The following is a 26,611-nucleotide window of genomic DNA, read 5'->3' as shown; positions in this document are numbered from 1 at the left end:
AAATTTCATTTCAGGATATTTTTGAACCCGGGAAGCTATCAACTTGGTACCAATTTTAGAAGAATCATTTTTAAAGGGAAAGTTGGATATGGAACAGAAAATAGGCAAAGAGACTCTTCACTTTAAGTAGACTTTACAACCTATCACATTAGCACAGAGAGCAGTGCTTCCGTCAGTGATCTGTCAAGTGTCCAAGAACTCTGGCTCTCGTGTCTAATATACATGTGCTTTTTCCTTCAGAAAAAAAAAAAGAAAAGGAAAGAAAAAAAGAAACTATATCCTGAATTCTTTATACTCTTCATCTATTCAAACACCTAGTGATTTTTAATGTTATTAAGGTTTGTCCATCCCACAGCCCAGAGAGCTGAAAATTTTAAATACCAAACATTCATAATACACACCAGCCTTTCGTTTCTTCCCAGATCATTAAGACATCTGAGAAATTGATCTAAATAAGTAATCTGAAAATAAAAGATTGAAATTCTTTCCATTATTGTTATTACTTGTTCTCGAACTAAAGAAAGTAATTTCCTAGGAAACAAGGGTGATAAACTTAAAACACATCCAAAGAATCAAGGTTGAACTACATGCCTAAATTATCTCAAGTTTCTGAAGCATTCTAGGTCCTACTGTTCTACACTTAAAATCTAATTAGATATTATCAGATCTTTTTCCCAGGGTGATATTTGGAGGAACAAAAACAAAGCAAAAGGACCTGTCAATTCATGCAAATGATAGGTGAAAGATGTATTTTTCTGAACTTGGATTCTGTTTCCGCCAATTAAACTTTCCTGGTAAAAATCACATTACCTTCGACTACTTGATGATCCAGCCCGATTACCTGGGCCATTACTTGAAACAACGGATATTGCATTTGCAATGGCCTCAACAGCAGAAAGCCTTTCTGCAAATGTATTTCTTTCAGAGCGCTCTGCTTCTGAAATACAAGAGAAAAAACTAGGATTAATTTAAACTTCAAAAATAATTAAGAGATTAAGTATGTATAGGCCATTAAATGCTAACTACTCTGTACTTTAGTGCTCTAATTCACATACTAGAGATAATGAATAGCTTAATTTTTTCCTCCTTAGAGCAACAGACACTGAAGACAGATTTAACTATGATTTTTAATATGTGAGTTATTTCCTTATTCTGCCTTAACTTTCAACCCCCAAAGGTCAAACATAAGATTATTCATAAGTAGACTGAAATCTAGCTTTCACTACCAAGGGAGAAAAAGACCCATAATTCGGTACCTCAGTCTTGGTTTATATACTACTCATCCCCCTTTAATGATAAGGAAGTAAACCACCACTCAAAAATGCAGCCACAGAATGTCACTGGCAGAATTCAAAATCAAGAAAAACATTATGAATCACCCAGTTGCACTTTTAGACTTTCAGATTTCCCCTTCATGTAGCCAACTAAAACCTTTATGGCAAAAAACCTTATTTTTCCAAAAACATCTCATAACTCACTAGGTTATTTTTCCCTCTACATTATGAAAACTGGGATAAAGATGGCTTCAATATAACTTGCCTTAATTTGTTACATAATTCTCATGGTAATAAAAGTCATCTGTTATTATAAAATCATTAAATCTCATTTTAAGCATTGCATATAATGTATTTATCAAAGAATAGAACTCAAGACAACAAAACACACGGATAAAAATTTATTTGCTTATGTTACATACTCATCCTAATAAGAAGACGGGCATCTTCACCTTCTAAGAAATGTCAAAACTCCTAGATTTTACAAAACAGAAAAAGTACACACAAATTCTTCATAGTAATTTCCTTTTCAGTGTTATATTTTTGAAACTGCCTAAAATTCCTATTATTGTTTTTAAAAGTTTTTTAATGTTTATCTATTTTTGAAGGAGAGAGACAGTGTGAGCAGGAGAGGGGCAGAGAGAGAGGCAGACACAGAATCCGAAACAGGCTCCAGGCTCTGAGCTGTCAGCACAGAGCCAGATGTGGGGCCTGACTTCACCAACCGTGAGATCATGACCCGAGCCGAAGTTGGATACTTAACCGAGTCACCCAGGCACCCCAAAACTGCCTAAGATTCCTTTTAAAGACCTTGTTATAGTTCTTATTCTCACCCTCTTCTTCTTTAGTTTCCTTATTGCTCGTTGGAAAACAAACTGATACACAAGCATGCAAAATATTTCGGTTTCCATCACATCTGTGGCTGATGAACGTCTGTAGCATCTGTAGATTCTGCTCTAAAACAACCGCTTGCTCAAGATTCATGAGATATTGTCGACAGGCCTCATAGTCACAGCGTAGGATGTGCTGCATTAAGGTTTGTTTCTGTGCTCAGACAAATTACGAAAAAAACTTCAATGAATTTGAATAGCACATCACACATGTAAAAAAACATAATAATATAATCAGCTCTGCAAGTAAGGAGACAATTTCAGGTAGCCTGCCAAAGGAGTTAAAATTAAGGGTGCCCTTTAAGCAGAATGTACAATTCACAGGAATAGAGAAGGGTGTATAAATTTTCTGTAAAGGACCAGTAAATATTTTCAGCTTTTGCAACTAACTCAACTCTGCGGCTATGGTGGGAAAGCCACTATACACAATACACAAATGAATGGGAGTGGCTGGATCTGGCCAGCAGGTCATTTTGCCGACACCTGGTCTACATTATTTCTTATGTAATTATCAAATTAGAACCCTATTAGTACTATTAACCAATTAAGCAAAGGGTATACATTCTGTGTATTTTATACAGGCTTACACATACCCCCTTATGCTCATAAACGTTGTATCACACTGCAGTACATGAAAACCAATACCTTCAACTCCCCCAGAAACCACGACAGGTGCAATCCCTCAGAGGTTACAACTAATGTAACTTCATTGTCAAAGACATGGTAGCATTAATAATTTATAGAACATGTCATTAATTACATGAGAAACAGCATGCTATAGACTGAATATTTACGGCCCCCAAAATTCGTATGTTGAAACCTATTCCCCAATGTGATGGTGTGTGGAGGTGGGACCTTTCCAAAATGATTAAGTCACAAGGGTGGGGTCTTCATGAATGGGATTAATACCCTTAATGGGGGCTGAAAAAAACCAGTGTTTTCCCCTCCCACCATATGAGAATACATGGCTGTCTATGAAACAATAAGTGGGCCCTCACCGGATACCAAATCTGCCCACGCCTTGATCTTGGACTTCGAGCCTCCAGAACTGTGAGAAATTTCTGTTGTTTATAAGCCAGTCAGTCTATAGCAACCTGAACAGACTAAGACACAGCATGAACATATCAAGGAGTTCAAATGTACTTCTTTCAGAATGTAACGCTATAGTTAAGGGACACTTATTGGACTAAATATAAAGCATTAGTTTTGGACTACAGATGAACTTGTAAATTTCAACTAGAATTAAGAACTGGGAAAAGAGTGTTCGGGAATACAAAGGGAAGAAGAAAGGTGCATTTGAACAACTTGCCACTTCTCTCCCAAAGTACTTAAATATCCCATCCCTCCCCCAAAGTGTATGGAGGGGTGGGTAAGGGGTGGAGGCAAGACAAAAAATACAGTTAAACTATTTCCAGTATTTGCCACATTTTAGTACCTGAGATAGGCTATTGTGATTGCGCACTAAGACTCTGAGGTGACCCCATACGTGGTAAGCTCCAATTCAAAAGTATGAGGTGGGACACACAAGATTAAACTTGCCCAAGTCCAGTGACATATATGCAGTAATTAATACGCTAAGAGAATATGTCAAAGTCTCTCCCAAGAATAAAAAGCACACTACTTTTGAAAGTAAATAGTCAAGATATTCTGCTGCATACTCTGTGACATAAAATGTTTTCAAGCAGCCAATCAGTCATTCGGTTGGAAGTAGCTACAGGGAACCCTTATCTCCAACCTGCTTTATATGGGCTCTCACCCTGAGAGTTATCAATACCACAATGACTGTGTTAGAAGCAAAAGAGTTTACTCTGCATCACTATATATTGTATTTGTCACTTATTCTTACAGCAAAAGGCAGAGAGTTCAGTAAAACATTTCTTGCAGGTCTACTGTGCACCAAGCCCTGCTCGCTGAGGTACAAAGATAAATGATGGCACACTTTACCCCTACCCATGGGATGATGACACATTTTATCTTTACCCTTGAGATGCTGACAGAGTGCAGGGGTCACAGAACCAAATGCCTACAGATGCATCTGAAGTAATACAAATGAGCGGAGGAGGCTGGGGGTAAAAAGATAACATAAACTGCATCATAAATAAATGGCAACATTTAGACTCCAAGCAATTAAGTATCAGGAACTGCAATAAATTGGAGAGACCACATACAGCCTCTAAAGGGGACACGTTAATGGCTTTATGGTGGCCCAATGTTACCAGATATTCTCATTTTTTAAGAATTAAAAATCTGGATTTTAAAAATAAATCCTGTGGTTTTTAAATGTTGGCAACCAATTACGAATTTTAAAATGATATGAAGGTTATTTCTAGAGGCCAACTTCAGGCCATGGCCACCTCCTGAATCATACCCCTACCAGTCTATAACCTCCAGTCTAGTAGGTTGCAATCAAAACTAAACTAAGAATACAAGCACTGTGTCTCTATACACAAAGCTCACAGGAAGCTCTCAGGACTACCTGGATTCAGACTACTTTAGGTGCAATTCTAACAAGTTGCTTTCACCTCCAACCTAATAAAGGGTAAATAAGCCCTCATACTAAGCTCTACTTTCCATCCTTTATAGAAAATCTCCTCACAAGAGCTGTCCATATTGATCTCTAGTTCTTTTTCCATTTTCTCCATGGCTCACTCTAATCAGGCTTTCATCCCTACTGTCCAGAATGACCCAGATGGAGCCAAATCCCCAGTCACTCTTCAGCACTTGCCTCGCCTGGCCCACAGCATCACCAGACATGGTTGATCACTGCATCCTACTTGACACATGCTTGTCACCTGGCTTCCAAGACAACACTCATTCTAGTTTTCCTCCAACCCCGTGGATGCTGTCCTTCTCAGTCTCTTATGCAGGTTCCTCTTTATCTCCCTGTATTTACATGCTGATGCTATTCTGACAGCTCAGTCCTTAGACCTCTTCTCCACAACCTTGGTAATCTCATTCCATGTAATTCCTCTAAATATCACAGATGTACTGTAGGCTCCTATGTCTACTTCTCCATCTTGCTCCGGGTCTTCAGGATTACACATCTAACTATTTACCACCATCTCTTGGATACCTATCTGACAAGCACTTTAAACTCTGCATGTCTAAAACCAAATTCCTGCTGTCTGCCCCTCCTCCCTCCTGAATCTGCTTCATCCCTAGTCTCCATCTCTATAAATGCCAACTTCATTCCTTCAGAATCTTTGGCCTTATTGCTTCCTCTGTTTGACACCCTATACTGAGCCATTGGCAAATCCTGTTGGCTCTACCGTCAGCCTATCTAATATACCTAGAATTGAATGAATCCCTTCTCCCTCACAGCTCTACTTCTTGGGCCAAGCCACCTTCCCCTCCCACCCGGACTGTTTCAGTAGCCCCCCTCACAAGCCTCCCTACTTCCACACTGTCCCCTACTATTCTCAGCAGGTCAGCAGCAATCCTGTGAAAATGTTAAGTCAAATCAGGTCAATCTCTGCTCAAATTGCTCCAATAAGTTCCAGTGGTACCACCGCCACATCTAATAAACACCTCAGCTACAACATGTTCAAAACTAAACTCATCCTCTTCCAGCATTCATTTTGTTCCTCCTATTTTTCCTCTCCCCACCAACCACACCCAAGTAAGAAGCTTTATAACTCCTTCCTTTCATTTACTGCCGAAGATTGGCACCAAGCTTTAGAGAATCTACTTTCTTAAGAACTCTGAAATCCATTCCCTCTTCTTCATTTCCAAGATTTCAAGCTTACTTTGTTTCTTCATCTAGTCTCTACACTTCTGTTCTCCACCCACTGCTAATCCTTTTTTAAAAAGCCAGTTTAAAATCCTTCTCCTAGCTTTCAGGGGGAAGCTCACACCCCTTAGGTTAGCACACAGGTACCCCAGTGCCTTTCTCCAGTCTCTGCACTTGCCACTCACTTGACCCATATAAGCCCTACCTTCTGTTTATATCAACAATGTACGTGGTCTTCCAAAACATTAAGATTCACAAAGACTTGGCACCAAGGATAACATTTCCCGCCCTCACCTTGTGTCTAGGAGACCCCTGACTATTCAAAGCTGTGTTCAGGCATCGCCTCCTATGAGAAGCCTTCTCTATAGTCACAGTCTGATTGATATCCCTCCCTTTTGTGCTCCTACAGCACTGTGCACGCCTTAACTCAAACACTTACACTGCCACCTACGGTTCACTCATCTCTCTTGTCTTAATAAACTACTACCACCTATAGAGAAGGGTCAACAAATAATCTATTTGATTGGTTTCCCTAGTTTCTAGCAGTATCATGTGAATTAAAATGTCAAGTAGTTTCAAAAGTCAAGTTACCTCCACAGCCATGATGATAATAGCAGCTTTCTTTTTGATTGTTGAATTGGCAGGAAGATTTATTAAAGAATGTACGCCCATTCCAAGACTACTAATAGGTGGAAGATCAAGCCAATCAGGATCCCTTATTCCTCCCATGCAATCTTTGGCCATGGGGTAGATAGTACCATTTCCATCTCGAAGAATAATAGGAGACTCCTATAATAGAGGGAAAATAATAAAATCTGGCTCCCAATCAAAAATGGATCTTTGATTTTTACAACAGGTATATTTATTTTCATATTAGATTATGCTAACCAAATAAGAAACCCAGTATTAATTGTACTCGATATTCTAAATTCTTCAGTAGTTTAATAACAAGCAAATTAGAGCCCAACTTTAGGCTTTACAAAAATGCCAATGTTGTCCCATCAGTTTTCATAAGCAAAAGTAAGCCTCAGTACCTGTCCAGCAGTGAAAATGGCTACATTCCTCTCATTCTGGCCAAGGAAAGCAATGCTGCTTGTAGGGAAATTATTTTCCTGTTCTGCTTTTCCTGTCGCAAGATCAAAGATACAGTACCGTACCCAATTCCCAGTCTTCAAAACCGCATGCACACCTTCAGAAACACATAAATGTAAAAAAAAAATTTATGCATCTTTAATAACCTCCAGTAAGTACCTGCCAAATTTTAACATCTCTGGTCACATGTGAAATGTAGATTTATCTCATTCCATAACATTATACACAAGGAACAAAACTTCCAAACACCCCAAATCACTTATTTTATGCCCTTTTTTTTAAGTATATTCATTTATTTATTGGGGGGGGGGGAGGGGAGAGAGAGGGAGAGAGGGAGAGAGGGGGGGAGGGGGGGAGGGAGGGAGAGAGAGAGAGAGAGAGAGAGAGAGAGAGAGAGAGAATCCCAAGCAGGCTCCACATTGTCAGCATAGAGCACGATGCAGGGCTCTATCTCATGAGCTCTGAGATCAGGAACTGCACTGAAATCAAAAGTCAGACGCTTAACCAACTGAGCCACCCAGGCAGCTCCTAGCCTACACCCATTTACTACACAAATATTAATAGGATATAAAGTATGCCAGGTGAAAATGTTACAAAATCTTTACCTTTGGAATCCACATTCACTGCCAATATTTCTGTTTTTTCAGGTATACAAAGCTTTTTAGGAGTCCTTTGGAAACAGTCAGGAACTTTTGGTGTCCCACCAGTTTTGACAACCTGCATGACACAAAAGGAACCTCGCTCTCAGAAACCATAACACACTCAAGTAGTCAGTGCCAACATTTACCTGCTGAGTGATCCCTCTACACCTACCTGCAGTTCATCAATTCTAAGTAACCTACAATCCTGCAGGAGAGAAGAAGGGTCAGCATCTGATCCAGAGCTGCTCTGACAGTTTGTGTTATTGGATGTTCCTGGAAATTTTACAGCAACATAGGCACCATCCACTTTTAGCACCTGGAAGTACAGGTAAATATGCTGAATATTACCACCGACTTATATGAAATTAATATGCAAATTATGTTCACTGAACTAATTTAATACTGAAGGCATTTAATTTCTTCTATTTCTTTAATGATCACCAAGTTATAAAATTAACCTGAACTGGGGGGGGGGGGGGGGGACCTAAACAGACTCACCAAAGCTTTATTGTTGATGTTTGTATCTGAGACTTATTTTCTAAAGAAATACTGACCCACATAGCCAGCGCTTACAGTCTTTGGGATGTTTAGCAATCAGCTATAAAAATTAAGTATAACCCATGAAATGCTCCCCCAAAAAAGCTTATTATGCTTTTTACTAGTTTAGAGCCCCGCTGTGTGAAAGAACTTTTGTGACGATGATAATGTCCCGTATCTGCACTGCCCAATATGGTAACCATTATTAGCATAAGTGGCTATGAAGCACCTGAAATGGAGCTGATGTGACTGAGGAGCTAACTTTTTATGTTATTCAATTTTAATAAATTAGCCACATATATAGCTAGTGGCTACCATTTTGAACAGCACGGGTAGAGAGTCAGCAATGTACAGAAAGATGAGCACAGGACTTGAAACCAGAATACTTGAGTCCTACCTATGCTACTAACTGCTTCTGATTTTGAGCCAGTGAGATCTTCTCAGAAGAAACACCTGCCCATAAGCTACAGTTCTATTTTGAGAATCAAATGGAATCATATATGAGAAAGGCCTTTGTAAATTGCAAGGCGTGGCGTATCTACTCTTTCCCTAAAGTACAAATGAAAGACCATCAATTCAGAAACAAATGAGCAATCAGAAAAACCTTTACTTTGCAGATATAGTTCCATTTTGTTTTTTAGTATGTGTGGAGAGAAAGGTGAAATTGCATTTTAGCTGATGGACTCTACCCACTTGGGTTTCTTAGAAAGCAAGAAACCCTCTCCAGAAAGAAGGGAAAAGAAACTGGAAGTGACTTGAAGACAGTAAGATTTTTAAATGTCAAGGGAAGTTGTTAAGTGTTATGGAAGAGGATCTCTCCTTCAGAACTCTCTGATAGTTCCAAAAAATGGACTGCATCAAAAAGTAATATAATCTCTGCAATTTTTCTGCAAACCTAAAATTCTTCCAAAATAACACTTAAAAAAAAAAAAGGCAATATATCACCATAAATACTCAAGAAGAGGCCTCATAATCATCTATTCATCTTTAGGGAACAGAAGCTATCTGCAACAGGTTAAGGGCTCACTAAAGGTGAGGAATGGAGCAGCTCTGAGGAAAGGGCTGATGAACACTCACCAACCATAAATTCTTGGATAACCAATACTGTTCTAGTTCTGGGAGTAACTAACTCTTAGACGTTTTGAACAAACCTTGCCAACAGGAACATTCTTAACATCTTCCACAAAAACGACTTCCCGAAGAGACCACTGCTCTTCGTTCACCTTTTCTTCCTCTTTCGGGGCAGGGGTGGACCGTCGTCGTTCTTAGACAACAACAAAATGGTAAGTACCAAAAAGAAAATGTGAAAGAGACTTTATAGATTTCATCTAAATATATGAAAAAAGATCATTTGTAAAGGGATACATAACTGAGATATCTCAATAACAATTCTGTGAACTACCACTTTATGAATTGACGTTTTATGACCAATTTCCACTTCAAATGACTTAGTAGCAAAAATCACGTCTGTTAATGCCTAATGATATTAACACTGCTGCAAACACACAAAGAAGAAATAAAAAACTTATTTTGAACCCTTAAAATTAGAGTTACCTGATGAAGGTAAAAAAAAAAAAAAAAAAAAGATCTGTTGGTCTGTTTTTAAAACTATCATGTAATTATTAAGCTTCAACTTCCTCAAGGGCAAAGCAAATACACTATAAAATAAATTTATTTTGAGGACCGTTCAAAAAACTCCTTAAATCCAATGTGCAGTAGTGAGTCTAGGTTTATAAATTCTGCAAATTCTGAGCACAAGTTGGGACCAAGCCATAACCAATTTATAATAAAAACAGTCTCCACAAAGGTGGGAAAATATTCTAATTAGTGGCAGTTATTTCCCACTATCACTGCAATGCATTTTACAAATTATAAACTCAATAGAACTCTAAAAAACAACAGGAATAGGCAACACTGTAAATACTATTTTTTCATTTAAATAAAACTGCTCATACACATAAAATCTAACTACTAGAAACAAAATTTATACAAAAAAATACTGAAAATGGTAGAAGTTGCCTCAAATCATAAACAGACTGCACCCAGCTCTCTGCCTGGGACCTTACTGTGACCAACGTACACTACACATAAAACTTACTATATGGCATTGATGCGCTGCTGGCGATTGAGGACGCGTCACTGCATGTGGAGGCCGGAGATGGCGGTGGACCCATTTCCGTTTTCACTGGTTCCTGCTTACTTTCAGGCCTGAGATTAGAAATAAGATTCTCATTATTAGGAAAATGAAATATTAGAACTTGTCAGATGGTTTATTTTTTAGAATCAAGTTTATTCTTATAAGGGAATGAAATATTAAAACTTGTACAAAATGGTCTATTTCTAGGTACTCCAGGTACTGAAAAAGGTACACGGTGCATACTTCAAATTCTTAGTAATATTTTTAAAAGAAAGGAAAGAAAACTACACCATATAAAGCTATCAACAACTTTGAACAATGATTCAGATAAGCTTTATCTATGAATAACAACAAAAACTACACTCAATTATTACAAGCTCTTGAGCAAACAAGTTTCACACTTCAGTAAACCCTGACTTGGACATAGCAATTTAATTGAGAAATGATAAAGGAAAATAAATAAAATACCAACTAGATCTATCATTAATTTCTTAAGAGTTCAAAAAAGGAACTCAACTCGCATGGTTTACAAAAATTTATTCTTGAACCATCTGATGAAGAACCATCACCTGTTATAACCTAACTGAGAAATTACAGAATAAACTATCCTTTGTCACTGAATTCTTTCATTATATCTAGGAAGATAACTACAGTCAGCAACTATACAATATTCTACAGATGATTAAAAAAAAATATATACACACACACACACACACACACATATATATATATATCTTAGTCCTTAAAAGGCAGAAGTCAATTTTTAGTCAGAAAAGTCACCTATTACTAAGAAATCTGTTATAAATATTGTTACCAAGGCCATCATCTTAACCCCCTCGTCTATTATCCCCACCAGAAATTTCACCTGAGTTTAGAAACAGTCCACAGTAAACCAGTATCATTTTCACCAGCATCTTGGCGAAGTGCTTAGTACAAGTACACATGAACACTCATGGCTGCTCTGCAAATCTCGTGATGGTGGAAACAGGCTGATACTGACTAATCACTAGCATTCCATTAAACTGAACACATCTCAACACTTAGCAAAGAAGAGTCTTTCACATGAAAATGACTATGTTCTTAACACTAAATTTCAATAAGCTCTTTTACTAAAAGTTTATTCATACAGATGGCAAATTTCAAGGAAGATACTGAAAAACTTTATAAATTACACGATTCCAGTAGCATATTCTATGTGTTAAATATAAACTCATTTATATTTGTGCACATCAAAAACATTTCAATCACTCTTTACAAAATTTCATAAAAAATGAAAATGTGTTTTGTCACATTTATTTTTAGGATAAAAATCAATGTAATTATAGAGGAAGTCTATAAATCTATTATGTATAACAAGACAGGGACGGTGAGAGAGAGATCACGACAACAAAGCAAAAAAGTCTTAATTTGGCATAAATTACAGTAGCGTTGCTTTATTAAAAAGTATTTAACTTATTTAGTAGTCATCCATTTTTTTAATTTTAATTAACTTATTTAAATTCAAGTTAGTTAACATACAGTATAGTCTTGGTTTCAGGAACCCAGTGATTCATTCATTCATTAGTGTAACACCCAGTGCTCATCCCAACAGGTACCCTCCTTAATGCCCATCACCCGTTTAGCCCATTCCCCCACCCACCTCCCCTCCAGCAACCCTGTTTGTTCTCTGTCTTTACAAGTCTCTTATGGTTTGCCTCCCTATGTTTTTATCTTATTTTTCCTTCCCTTTCCCTATGTTCACCTGTTGGGTTTCTTAAATTCCACATATGAGTGAAATCATACGATATTTGTCTTTCTCTGACAGTAATCCCTGTGTTTTCTTAATTACAACTTGCATTTTTAACATTAAGAGAAATAGCAAAAAAGGTAGTAAATTTACAATCATTACACTCATTTGAGCAAACAAATTTCAGCATTTTAAAAACCTAGATGTATAGTACAATCCCCATTTCTTTTTAATGCCTGTTAAATTAAAAAAAAAAAAAGACACCAAAATATTAAAATGCTGTTTCTGGAATGTGATGCTATTACTCATCTATGTTTCTATAATGGTTACACATTTTTATAAGATTAAGAAAAAAAAGTTACTTAAAAACTTTATTAAAGGTTTGAAGTTCATGTACCAAACAACCAAATTATACCACACACAAATACTTATAGATGCTTCTAAAAGTACAGGTGTTAAGTAACTATATACTTGACTCCCAAACAATAAGCCAGCCTCTGCATGCGGGCTCCACACAATTCAGTGGTAACTCTGTTCACATACCCCTCCACCCCGAAAGTCTGCAAATCCTTTACAGAACTTCCCTCTCCAGAATGTTAACTTATAAAATCCTTTCAAGGATCAAGATGCAGTTAAGACATTAGGTAGAAATTAAGATAATTACACAGGGAGAGAGGAGGGCAAAGATGGCCTGATAGAGATAAGGCTAAACATATTCTTCTTCCACACAGTAATGGCAAAGGACACACTCTAATGACAAAACAAAGATATCAAAAGAGAACTCTATATATGGTCATTCTAGCTGCTGAACATCAAGAACAACTATAATATACAAATATTAACCAAATGGCAAACAGTAAATTTTACCAATTCCTTGCAAAACTTCTGGGCATCTTCACAAGACCTCACCACGGTAGCAATTTTCTTTCTTTTTTTTTTTTTTTTTTCAACGTTTATTTATTTTTGGGACAGAGAGAGACAGAGCATGAACGGGGGAGGGGCAGAGAGAGAGGGAGACACAGAATCGGAAACAGGCTCCAGGCTCTGAGCCATGAGCCCAGAGCCTGACGCGGGGCTCGAACTCACGGACCGCGAGATCGTGACCTGGCTGAAGTCGGACGCTTAACCGACTGCGCCACCCAGGCGCCCCACGGTAGCAATTTTCTAGGTCACTGCACACCTCTAAGTCTGCCTTGACTACCCCTCTCGTATACATAGCAAACTAGAAACTGGTGTAAAATCACGATTCATTACAGTACAGTACTTACTTAGCTTCAGTAGTTTTGCTAGCTTTGTCCATGCTTTTCAAGCTCTCTGGAGATCTTAGTTGAAATCTACAGCTATCATTCATATTCCAAACCGACTCCATTAAGACACCAACTTTAGGAATCCCAGCACTAATTGAAAATGCAACTGCTCCAGCATGATAAAGAGGATTATTCCTTAAGCACACCTAGCAAACAAAAGAAAAATCATCAAGATGACATTTTCAAAACTAGAAGAGTTGTTCCAAATGCATAAAAATACAACACATAAAAGTATTATTTCCTAGGTTTTCCAAAAACAATCTTACACAATCAAGTAAGGCTCTTAAAGCATTGTCTTAAAAGCATTATCTCTATCAAGAATTTGTTCCCAAAATTAAGGAGCAGTAATTATTTTAGTACATTTGTTAAAAAAAAAAAAACTTTAGGGGCGCCTGGGTGGCGCAGTCGGTTAGGCGTCCGACTTCAGCCAGGTCACGATCTCGCGGTCCGTGAGTTCGAGCCCCGCGTCGGGCTCTGGGCTGATGGCTCGGAGCCTGGAGCCTGTTTCCGATTCTGTGTCTCCCTCTCTCTCTGCCCCTCCCCGTTCATGCTCTGTCTCTCTCTGTCCCAAAAATAAATAAACGTTGAAAAAAAAAAAATTAGAAAAAAAAAAAAACTTTAAAATTTCATGCAAAAGGGCTGCCTAGGTGGCTCAGTCAGTTAAGTGACTAACTCCTGACTTCAAGTCAGATCATGATCTCACAGCTCGTGAGATCGATGTGAGTTCTGTGCTAACAGTGCAGAGCCTGCAGAATCGAATCCCTGCTTGGGATTCTCTCTCTCCCTCTCTGTCTCTCTCTCTCTCTGCCCCTCCCTGGCTCACATGCACATGCTCTGTCTCAAAATAAACATTAAAAAAAAAAAATTCATACAGCCTAACAAATTTCATGCAACAAATATCCTGACCATTTTGCTATAAAGAAACAGAATAGAAATAGCAAAGAACTTTTTTTAAAGACTGTCATTAAAAAAAATAACAAAATAATTACACATTCTGTCAGTTTCTTAACATCTGAAATGACTTTCCTAATTCACGATGCCATGTATTATACAGGCTCTATAAACTTCATCTCTATGGGGGTTTCTTTCCCCCAAAAGACTTGTTTTCTACAAACCAAAAGCTTCACTGGATAACATAAGTTTTCTCTTACGTTAAAAAAGAGTGTGTTGACGTCAATGTTAGAAGTTAATTGAGTGCAGGAGTAAATAACCTGCAACTTCTCACTGCCAAGGAGCTCCCTCAGGTCATATACTCTGAAAGCAATAACCTGCAAGGTGGCACCGTCAAACACACCAAGAATAGCTCCAAATGAGAGAGAAAGATTATTTCTGGACATCTCTTTTGAGTTCTCCAACAGCTCAATCTCATGGACATTCTGTTCAGTCACCCAGTAATGAAGTATTCTGCTGTCCTTGACAGTGGCACATATGAAGATCATGTGGTGGTTTATAATTAACTGTAAGTGACACAGAAGACGCTGATACATTTGAGTAGTATCACAACTGGAAATCCTGGAGCAGAGTTGCAGTTCCATCAGATAGTTATGCGTCACTAAATATAGATCTGTGGCTTAGAATGTACAGTTCATGAAGAGCTGACTTCTGGAAAAAGGTATGTCCTGCTTAGCTGTGACTTAAAGGGAAGTTTCACCCACAAATTTTCAGAGAAGACTGGTGAAAGCTTACAGTCTGAAAGAGGATCAATAAGAAAGAAGACTGTATTTTAAAGAGAAATGTGGTAAGATTAGAAGATAGGAGGTTATTTATTAGTGCCTTCTTATAAAAAATAAATCACCTTAAAGACAAGGTGGTGTGTATTGGGGGTCCAGCGTATAACGAGACATGTCAATGGATAACTGCTAAATACATCATTCTCAACATTATGATCTCAGAGTGTAGGTGTAGCTGATAATTCTAAGTAATCAACAGTTAACACACGAAGGCTTTCCTTATTCTGTGGCTATGACTATCTTAAATCTCTAGTTTTCCACAGCTTTAAAATAAAATCTTAGTTCTATACCAAAATATTTTAATATACCTATCTCTTAGCAATTTAGTTCCAAGCTATTCCGTTTAAAAATTTTCTTCAGTGCACCTTTAAAGTGTTTTTTTCTGCTCTCTCTCTGTAGCAACATCATCCTCCATGCTAATAAGGCAAATGCGAGGATATCTTGCTATTAAGTGAGTCCAGTGAACAAGGAACTTTAAGAACAACAGAAATCAGTAATTGGACTAACCAGGAAAAGGGGAGCTCTTTGAAGCTCCTATCCAAAACAACTGAAATAAATAATGAAGGCTGAAGAAGAATATTCAAAATAATGGGTAATCACTAAACACTTCCCAATTGGGAGGCCAAGCAAGAAATAAGTCAGAATAAGATAACCATGACTAGGACCAAACAACGACGACGACAAGAACAACAACAACAACAACATAGAGGCACAAACACAAAACGGGTACGTATAAGCTGGGTTTTGTTGAAAAGTAACAACTGAAGTAGTAACTCTTTAAGCACTTTATAATCCCTCGCACTCAGACAAATGGTAGTTTTTATTACACGATGTGTCATCTTGCACTTTGAATTTTTCTTTTCCTTATCACTACAAGGTGGGATAACTTACATTTTGTATTTCCTAGATCTTACAAAATAGTCATTGTAGTGCTTGCTAGAATATACACCAATTTTTATCCTCAAGATAAACTATCCTCAAGATAATGAATGAAAAGAACAACAACAGTTCTCAAACTATTCTGGTATCAGAGCCCTTTTTCCCTGTTAAATATTACTGAGGACCCAAAAATATTTTGTTTATTTGGGTCCTATCTAGCTGGTATTTAATGCATTAGTAATTAAAATTGAGACATTTTTAAATACTTCACAGTAATAAATGTCATGTTAATATAAACAATTTTATAAAAAACTGATTTTCAAAAAAAAATAGCAAGAAAAGTGGCACTGTTTACATTTTTGCAAATCTCTTAATATTTAATGGAAGACAGTTTGATTCCACGTGTGCTTCCGCATTCAATCTGTTGTGATAGTTACTTACTCCCTGAAAGAATGGAGGAGCCAGAAGTCCTTGAACCAACCACAATTTGATCCACTGAGGTATTAGAAAAATCACCTTCTATAACATAGAAGCCTAAAACCATCTCAGAGTGGAATCCATCTCTGGTGGAAACAGAGATCTGAGGAAGCCTCCTGCCCTATGCTGACAACATCCCCAAGAGCAGGATCTTTCAAAACTGCCTGGCTGTTTATCACTTGGGATGCTTGTTAACATAATCAACCCCAGGCCTTACCACCAGACAAACTGAAGGAACGTCCCAGGAGCTCCACACTCTTGCATTCAAGTACCAAATGATTCTTAAAATTAGGCAAATCTGCCCCATAAGGAAACCTACTGTGACACTGGGGCAGAATCTCCATGTCACTCAACTATTGAATAAAAAAGCATATACATGCTATTGGAACCTGGTCCTTCAAATAACATTCATTTATAAAACTGCTTAGAAGGGAATTAATTAAAGAGGAAGAAAGTGATTTTGAAGAGTAACAACGTCCCCTAATCACTTACCTGGGTACCCACAGTGATGTTCGGCATTGAAGAAATACCAGCACTAGATTTGGGCTTTTTATTTTTGGCTCTAGCCTTCTCTAACATTTTTTTCCTTTGACTAAAAGGGACTACACCCCTGAAAAGAAAAAGTATAAATTGGTCAAGCAAGCAGCAAAGAAGCCTATTAGTCTGAAATTACATGTAATATTTTTGCTTGTTGTATTTACAACTTATTCTTAATCATAACTTGAGCATAGCTTTAATACATAACTGGTCCTGTTTTTATTAAACCTTTAGGGATTAAAATTTTATAGAAAATTGATCACCTGAAATTTTCTTCCAAATAATTTTATTTCATTAGTAGATTCCACTACATATTATTTCTGCCAATGCAGATTTACTAAACTCCTTAAAACACAACAGAAAAAATACATTTTAAAGTCCCTAATAGTAAAGGAATAAAGGAAGACACAAAATATACATCCAATGAAATACTGTAATTATATTTTATATTTAATTATATTTTAAGTAATACTGTTAAATGAAAAAGCATAAAAAATACCCGATAGCCTAGGTTTCCAATTATGTAAAAGCAAAGTACATATTTATGTATAGGAAAGAAAGATTTAAAATACTTCCAAATGCTAACAGTAGTTACCTTCAGGTTGCAGGATGATACGTAATTTTTGTTTCCACTTTATACTTTTGTAAAATTCCATAATTACAATCACTAAAGTATGTTACTTTTATAAGTTTTTTTAATGTTACTTTGTTCCAAAGTGAAATTTCCCTCTCTACAAAGCATTATCTTTTGACCAACCTTCTCATGTTGGTATTCCACTTCTCAAAGCACCTATCTATGCACATAAAAGCATTCACTGATAAGGAATTCCCCCTCCCTGTGTTACTCACCACCAATATAAATTGTTCTCTAGCTGGGCACAGGTGTAAAGGGCACAGCAATGTAAAGAAACAATCCGTTCACCTTGAAGTTCTGAGTAAGTCTGTGCAGTGTGCTCTAATTTAGAAGCCACAGAACTTAAAGTTTCATCTACCCATGTAGCAACCTAAAGAGTAAAATATTAGAGGCTTAAATAAATAAGAAAGGACTATGGTCAAAACTAGGAAACAACATACATACTCTACGGACTACAATTCTAAAATGTTTTGAGCTAAATGCCAGAAAAATAAGTAATTCAGAAAAGGTTTTTTTTTTTTTTTTTTTTTAATTTTTTTTTAACGTTTTATTTATTTTTGAGACAGGGAGAGACAGAGCATGAACAGGGGAGGGTCAGAGAGAGGGAGACACAGAATCTGAAACAGGCTCCAGGCTCTGAGCTATCAGCACAGAGCCTGACGCGGGGCTCGAACTCACGGACCGTGAGATCATGACCTGAGCTGAAGTCGGCCGCTTAACCAACTGAGCCACCCAGGCGCCCCAAAAGGTTCTTAATTAAGAATCTAAAATACTTTCCTTACACAAATAAATTGAAGTAGCAGTTATTGAAATGATCGTCTAAAGCCATCTCAAAGAAATTAATCAAAAGTAAACATTTGCTACAACAATTTTAAAAAGTATTTAGTGACTCTAGGGGCATCTGGGTGGCTCAATAAATTAAGCGTTCAACTCTTGATTTGGGCTCAGGTCATGATCTCAGTTTCATGAGTTTCATGGTCTCAGTTTCATGAGTTTCATGATCTCAGTTTCATGCACTGACAGCACAGGGCCTGCTTGAGTTCTCCCTCTCTCTCTGCCCCTCCCCCACGCTCGCTCGCTCTCGCTCTCTCTCTCTCTCTCTCAAAATAAATACATAAAAAAAAAAAAAAAAATTAGTGACTCTAAAGCCAAAGAGAATCCAAGGCAAAATACCCACATACTTCCCCAATCTATCTCTGACAGCTTTTGTTAGCACTTATCTCAAATATTTTGTCCTTTCCTTAAGGGAAAAAGCCACCTCTAAAGTTGGATTATAATATAGGGATAAATCAGCAACAAAAAGATTACATACTGGATTACTCTCTTTAGGCTTGAGATGCTTTGAAGTTGTGGATTTAGAAAGAGAGAAAATTAAAAGATGGAAAAGGGGCAGAGGGAGAGGAAGAAAACCAAGAACTGAAGCATGAAATGTTTCTCAACGAATGCAAAGTATTTCCTACCTTGTTATTTTCTGTAGCTACAGTTGCTCTTATGCTATTTGCAGACAGCAGGACTATCTTCTCATTGGTTAGCCCCAGAAATGTTGCTCGTGGATGATGCAGTGAAGGATTCTTAGAAAGCACAAGAAAAATGATCACTCTTTTGTATGTTGATATATAGAACCATTCGATGAAAGCTTAATATAAAATACCTGTGCATTTCTGTAAGGCTCAGACTCACTCCACTTCCACTGATAAAGTTCTCCTTTACTGCTGACAGCCAGAAGCTCAGAATATAGAGCCCCAATACAGATGAACTTTGTTCCATCCTATAAAGTAAAAAATAATACAATAGTGTAAGTACAACTGGCCAAACCTAATCACTTTAATCACTTCATCAAATCGGGATTAATTCAGTAAACATATAAACCACAGCTGTGCAAAGTCTTCAGCACAGCCTGTAAGGCCCTTCGTAATGCAGCCCTGGCTTCCTCTGTGAAATCACTGTCCTTCAGTCACACAGGCCTTCTTACAGCTCCTAGACCATGTCCGCAGGATCCTGTCATGTCCTTGGTATTCTCTTGCCTTGTTTCTCAGTGACTCAATCCCTATCCTTAATCAAGTCTGCTCAAATGAAACCTCTGACCACACTACCTACAAAACCACCACTCTCATATTCCACCTCCTTACTCTGCTTTCTTTGTAGATGACAGCATTTCACAACTATACTACATTATGATAGTAATAGTATATTCACAATACCGTATTACTCATTTACGGTCTATTCACTTGGATATAAGCTTTGTCTTGTTCACCACTGTATCCCCATTTTTTAGAACAGTGCACATGGTAGGTGATATAAATGTGCCAAATAAATGAAGAAAACAATAAGCTGGAAAAATCAAGTGTCAAGACAGAAGACTCCTTCTCTCTAAACTCTTCCAAGCTGCTGAAACAAACGTCTACGTTGTTTTTTTTAAGGTGAGAGTTCATTTAGTTTTAAGGTGATGCACATGCCAGGTGTTAAATGCAATTAAATTCTAAAAATCTTTGACAATAAATGTAAATGAACAGTATCAATAATTTTTTTATGTTTGTTTATTTTGAGAGCGAGAGAGCAAGAGCAGGGGAGGGGCAGAGAGAGAAAAAGAGAGAGTGAGCGAGTGAGTGAATGAGAGAATCTAAGCAGGCTCCACACCCTTAGAGCAGAGCCTGACACAGGCTCAAACCCGCGAACCATGAGATCATGACCTGAGCTGAAACCAACAGTCAGACCATCAACAGACTAAGCCACTCAGGTGCCCCAGTATCAGTATTATTTTTAACATAATGTTAATATGATCAGAGTCATGAAGCTACCCAGAAATCACATGGCAAAACTTGCCATTAAGAGATTTTTGGTTGTACTTTTGCTACTGGTCTAAGCACTGCTTCTCTTTGGAATTCTGGCTTTGGAATTCTGGCTAAACTAATGGTGTCATTTTGCTTTTCTGTCAAATTCCAATCTTATTTGGTCAGATGGGTTACACTGGTCAGCTAAAGCCTGTAAAGTCTGCCACGATTTATAATGTAACAACAAGTTATGCTGCAGAGGTGTACCGAAAGAACCCAAATTTTAACCTTCTATTTTACCAATACCAATCAGCCCTATTGTCGAGTCACTTCCACAGAAGGACAGGAGAGACCAAATTTGAAACTGTGCAAGTTACCAATTCCTCTCTTATCCTTCGCCAAGCGTATCTGAAAACCTGTGTCTACTCTCTCCAAGGTGGCTGCACCAAATCCTAACATCTCTACCTCACACTTCCTTCTCCTCCCTTCAGTTAAAGGATGATGGAATCAAGCCAAGTGAGCCCAAACCCTGGATCCAACAACTATCAAGTATGTGACTCTGGGTAAGTTTTATAACTTCTCTGAACCCCCTTTCTTTACCTCTAACGTGGGTTTAATAATATATATGGGGGGAGAATAAAAGCCAAAAGACAGTAACATATATAAAGTAGACAGCACACAGCCCAGCACAAATTAGTGCTCAAATTCAACTATGATTACTCTGCCCCCAACTTCACCTTCTACTTTACCCAGAAAAACACAAGCTTGCTGAATATTCCTACTTCTAGATTTAACAAAAAAAAAAAACACCATTCTCCTCTCCTCCCCGCCTTCATCTCAGAGAAAGAAGTGTCCTTCTCTCTTATTTAAGGGTAAGCCCCACACACAGGATGTAACACTCTCTCATAACCCCAACAATCAACCAAACTAATCCTTCCTTCAATCCTACTCATGGTAAAGTGAATTGCTTGGCATGTTTCACCTTACCAGCTTTCACTCAGAGGTACAACTACACCTCCAACAGTCATATCAATGCCCCATGCATTTAATTAGCCCATCTTCTCTTTAAACTCTTCAAACCATTTGACCCTGTTCATCTGTTCTGGAATTTCTCCTGTCCCTATTCATAGGTCACTATTCCCTATTGGTCTTCCTTCTTTTTTCATGGCTATTTTCTTCATCTCCCTCATACCACCATCCACTCCCTGCCCCAGATTCCACCCTGTTCCTTTATTCAAATATGCTCCACCCTCAGCCTAACTGACAGCAGCCATTGGGGCATCATGCTTATTAAACATGTACATCTCCTACCTCCAAACTAACCTGTTGCAAGAGTTGTCTACCGGATGTCGTAAAGCACCCTAACATCTACAAAATAAATTCATCATCTCCAAAGCTGCATATCCTTTGCAGTTGCTCTCTCCATGAATGACATCCACCACCCACCCTGTAACAGAGGAGAGACATGAAAACCTGGGCCCTCTCATCACCTCCTCTTCTTCTCTCTTAACAATGTAGTGACTAGTCAACCAGTACTGCCTTTGCCTCAAATTCCTTAGATTCTTCCTTTCCTCTATCTCCACTGCCATTACTTTAGTTGAGATGCTCATAATTCCCTTCCATGACAATTCTATCAGTCTCTGAACAGACTCCAGATTTTTCCTATTCCTATCTTTCTCCTACAATGCCAAGAGCCTTCACCTCATAAAAAACCAACAGAACCCCATGGATCCCATCATGTTACTTCTCTAAGAACTCTGCTTCCTAGTGACTGCAGACCATCTTAACCCCGTGGCAAGTTGCCGGGGGGCACTCACAGTCTTGCTCCATCTTGCTCTTTTCTACTCCTTACCCACACTGGATTTCTCATTGTTCCATAACCACACCATGCCCTTTCCTGACTCTAGGCCCATGCTTGATATGCTTGGAATGCCTCTGCATCTTAGTCACTGCCTACTTAACCTTAAAAATGCTGCTCAGATATCATCTCCTGTGTGAAGTCTCTACCAAATCTCTCAGGTGGCATTAGTCATTCTCCACTGTGAAACTCTAAGCACTGTATTCACACCTTCAAGTCTACCACCGATCACACACTGTGAACACATTATACTGTATGTGAATGTATGTCTTCCCCACTGAGAGGGGCCATATCATACTCACCTCTACATTCCCAAAGGCCAGCTTGGCACATGGTACACAGTAAGAACACTCTTATAACTGAATGAATAAATGAATTTTAACCCCAACTTCTCCAAGTAAAATGCCTTGCCAGAGCAATACAATCCTGAACAAATCATCCCTATAGCAAGAACATGGCGCACAAAGCCTCTCAGAAGTGACTTTACCTATATCCTCCAAGACAGACCAACGTTCCCCAAGGTAAGTCCTGAATGAACTAACTGAATGCCAAAGGCACTGAAAATCCATTACGGACAAATGTGGAAAATATGTGTGTCCAACCAAAGGAAGATGATGGAATAATCACCTATCGCTTCTCGCCCAATTTAGATTTGTTATGTGAAGAAATACAAAACAATCAAACACAACAGAAAAGAACAGTATTTTAGCTCACTCATTTTATAACGTCATAGAAAACATTGTTTTTATTGTATTTATGAAATAACAATGGCTGCCTCTGAGCAAGTTAGGGCCTACTTCAACCCAACTGGAAAAAGTAGATGTGCATGTTTCCTGAAAGATCAGCACTTTGTAGCCTTATTTTTTTAACAAAAATCAAGTCACTAGAAGTTGAAGCTACTCAATAAATTTGCAACTGTCTGAATAACAATAAATAACTGAACTGAGGCCATCAATCAAACTAGAAATGTCTCCCCAAAAGGAGATGGAAATCTGTCAAAAATGATAGAAATTATGTAGGGGCCAAAACTGAAAAGAAAAAAAAAAGGCATGTAGTCCAGCAGCAGTGTAAATTCCTGCTGACCACATCTATATTTAGTGACTTCTATTTTGAAAACATTGGCCTTTCTATTCCTATATTTCTCCCATAAAACTTGGTTTTCATCTCTTTAAAAAAATGTTCCATCAGCCAACACTACCTCTCCCAGGATGTACCAGCACCAACAGCAACATTATCACATATTATGCCTGAAGTGGATGGAATATAACCAAGGGTTACAACGTGCAATTTGATCAACTTTAGTTATTCACACTTCATTTCTCCTTGCCTATCCACTTTTCCTAGTCTCCTTATGCCTGCCTTCGTTTCCTTTCTATGACAACTTCTCCTTTTAAATTATGTTTGTGAGACATTTAGCTAATTCTTAACAGGAACTTACTACCTGCAACATGCAAGTGTCAATAACACAACAACAACAAAGACCTCTCCCCACTCAACTTGCCCTTCTAGAACCCTGAAGGTGAAGCAATATGATCAACAAGTTTGGTCAACTGGTTCCAACAGTGAGGCTGCTCCAAATAGCTTAAGTAAGGAACCAGATGTCATGGCCTATTTGCTCTCAACACCATTCAAACAAACAGAGAATCACATGCAACTCTGCAGTTCAAAAGACCAATGTGAATATATTTTCTTTTTTTCTTAGGCCATATGAAAACAGGTCCACAACAGTAAGGGACAGGACTGCAAATTAACATCACTGACTTGCTCCATTAGTTTGTTTCTTCATCACCCACGACACAACTCTCACCACACTCTTCTCCAACAACTTGCTTAAAAATAAAGGATATGTGCGTGCTTTAAACTGAAAGCATTATGGGGCACAAAGCAAAGTTTTTATGTTCAGTTTCAGCAGATTTACTCAGCATGGATTTCTGTGTAATTACTCCTCCTTCTCCCTCCCACGTCTGTTTTTCCCTCTTATCTGTGCATTCTCTTGGTAACAGTGTTTCGTGACTATAGCTGCATCTTTTTTCCCTTATAAGTCACCTTAGATTCTTGTTGGAAGTAGGCTGGCATAAATATATATATATAGCTACATTTTACATGTAGACATTCAGCACATAGAACTAAATTTCTAGTCTGAGAAAATTAAATTTCAGAACTGAGAAGTGAAATGAAGCTATGTGAGATAATCACCTAATGGGAAGATTGCATCCTCTTACCAAAGTAACTGAATTATCACAGCTACTTCCAGAAATATAAAGTACAAAAAGCAAACAGGAGGAAGGACAGGAATGAGGGACAGTGGTATGCTGGGGAGGGAGGGAGGAATGATGGATGAAGAGGCAGGGCAGCGTAATAAAAAAGTTGACATTCTGGGGTAAAACTATGCAGAAACCAGTATAGATTTGGCTGGTTCAACTGTGAACATGAGGAACTTGGACTTAGAGGCCCTCCCTCCATCTCTCCCTTAGGTAGATACAGACAACCCATTAATTTTTTATTATGCTACATTATTATAGCCAAGTCAGACAATGGACATGGTCGTATCTCTTTCAGCTTGTGCTCAACTCTGTACCAGCAGAGAATCCAGCGCTCAAAATACTGCCACATGGACCCACTTGGAATACCCAAATGCTGCCGCTGGGGTCTCACCCATCCATGACTTACAGAAACTGTCTGTTCTCTTTGTAGAACAAAGACCCTTTGTTCTCCTTGTTCTTTACACTTTACATATAATGGGTCATCTAATTCTCATGACAATCTCACAAGGCAAAACCCATTATTATCCTCATCTTATACATGAGAAACAAAGGCCCAGAGAGGTTAAAGGTCTTAACCAAGGCCACACAGCTAGTAAGTGGCAGGGCCAGGATATGAACTCCAGCAATCTGACTCCAGAGTCCACACTCGGCAATCACTCTGGCCTCCTAGGATTCCCCAAAGCCTCCTGTACCTAATTCTATAATGGTACTTACTCCAAAGCATTAATATCATTGTTCTGCCTTCTACAAAACTCTTACCCTAACAACTAAGCAAAAGGCCTAACACAAAGATTGCAGTGGGGCACCTGGGTGGCTCAGATAAACATCTGACTCTTGGTTTCAGCTCAGGTCACGATTTCACGGTTTGAGGAGTTCAAGCCCCGCGTTGGGCTCTGTGCTGGCAGCACAGAGTCTGAGATTCTCTCTCTTGCCCTCTCTGTCCCTCCGCCACTCACCCTCTTTCTCAAAATAGATAAATAAGCTTCAAAAAAAAAAAAAGGAAGTATGCATTTAATCAAGGCTACTAAATTAATAACGACTGACCTTCACCTGTCTTCATGAAGACATCCTTATAATAATTTCTAATTTTTATATTTTTAAGGTACTGAAAAATTAATAAAGGAAAAATTTTTATGCCTACCTAACAATTTTTAAAACTTTTTCTTTTTACCTTTCAACCCCCTGCCTCTAGTACTCACCAATCTGTTCTCTGTGTGTATGAGCTTGGTGTTTTGTTTTGTTTTTTTGATTCCACATTCTTATAGAAGAGTGGTCATATAGCATTTGTCTTTCTCTGACTTATTTCACCCGCCATAATGCCACTGAGGTACAATCCATGTTGTCACAAATGGCAAGATTTCCCTTTTTTTATAGCGGAACAAAATTCAATTGTATATATGAGTATATGTATGTATTATATATCTTCTTTATCATCCACTGATGAATACTTAAGGTTATTTCCATATCTTGGCTATTGTACATGCTTCAGTGAACACGAAAGTGCATGTATCTTTTTGGGTTAGTGTTTTCATTTTCTTTGGATAAACACCCAGAAGCAGAATTGCTGGATCATATGTTAATTCTATTTTTAATTTTTTGAGGAACTTCCATACTAGTTTTCAAAGTGGCTGTACCAATTTACATTCCCACCAACAGTGCACAAGAGTTCCCAAGTATGCTCTTATACTAGCTTTGACATTCAACTCAAGGAATAACTCATTTTCAGTTCAATATTAACTATAAAAGAAACTTTATTAGCCTACAAAATGGTGAAACTTTGAAGAAATTGCTGTTTCTCTAAATAGGGAGTAGGGAAAAGTCAGTACTAATCCAGAAGATAATTAACCAATGGAATTTCTCATGTACCCCAACACAATGAAGAGTGAAGATACTATGGTTACTACGCAAACTTCCAATTTAAAAATACTGGATTAAGTCATTTCTGAGGTTAAGCTGGCAGGCATTCTTTAACCCTCCTCACCCAAAAAAGAAAGAAAGAGACATTACTTCTAAGTAGTGAATGCTGACAACACCCTTTATCTCCCTGTACCCTCCACCTGACACTTGATCACACATCAAGCTCCCCTCCACCAAAACCCTTGTACTTCCCAGAGATCACTACCCCCA

At 38.1% G+C, this 26,611-nt stretch overlaps 1 protein-coding gene and 1 long non-coding RNA gene across 8 annotated transcripts in view; one reads left to right on the top strand and one right to left on the bottom strand.

The window, feature by feature from the left end:
• Positions 1-26,611, bottom strand: part of UBR5 (ubiquitin protein ligase E3 component n-recognin 5) — a 137,982-nt gene that overhangs the window by 50,964 nt on the left and 60,407 nt on the right. For all 6 annotated transcript variants that reach the window (XM_030304081.1, XM_030304075.1, XM_030304077.1 and 3 more), the window contains exons 10-22: positions 19,243-19,359; positions 19,052-19,162; positions 17,807-17,961; positions 16,913-17,030; positions 13,296-13,480; positions 10,263-10,372; positions 9,316-9,428; positions 7,800-7,943; positions 7,592-7,703; positions 6,929-7,083; positions 6,486-6,683; positions 2,108-2,318; positions 811-937 (exon numbers count right to left, since the gene is read on the bottom strand). In XM_030304081.1, coding sequence (XP_030159941.1) covers positions 811-937; positions 2,108-2,318; positions 6,486-6,683; positions 6,929-7,083; positions 7,592-7,703; positions 7,800-7,943; positions 9,316-9,428; positions 10,263-10,372; positions 13,296-13,480; positions 16,913-17,030; positions 17,807-17,961; positions 19,052-19,162; positions 19,243-19,359 — 1,856 coding nt within the window. The remainder of the gene's footprint in view (positions 1-810; positions 938-2,107; positions 2,319-6,485; positions 6,684-6,928; positions 7,084-7,591; positions 7,704-7,799; positions 7,944-9,315; positions 9,429-10,262; positions 10,373-13,295; positions 13,481-16,912; positions 17,031-17,806; positions 17,962-19,051; positions 19,163-19,242; positions 19,360-26,611) is intronic.
• Positions 15,468-25,349, top strand: LOC115506198. 2 transcript variants are annotated; one of them, XR_004343159.1, is made up of 4 exons: positions 15,468-15,790; positions 19,867-20,011; positions 20,799-20,925; positions 24,780-25,349. It is a non-coding gene; the product is annotated as an uncharacterized LOC115506198 (long non-coding RNA). The 2 variants fall into 2 exon arrangements; XR_004343158.1 differs by lacking the exon at positions 24,780-25,349 and having other exon boundaries at positions 20,799-21,072.

Source organism: Lynx canadensis, chromosome F2 (genome assembly GCF_007474595.2).
Source record: "Lynx canadensis isolate LIC74 chromosome F2, mLynCan4.pri.v2, whole genome shotgun sequence".
In the NCBI taxonomy this organism is placed as follows: Eukaryota; Metazoa; Chordata; class Mammalia; order Carnivora; family Felidae; genus Lynx; species Lynx canadensis.
The sequence above is the reverse complement of the archived record's forward strand: the minus strand, read 5'-3'. Positions and strand labels throughout refer to the sequence as shown.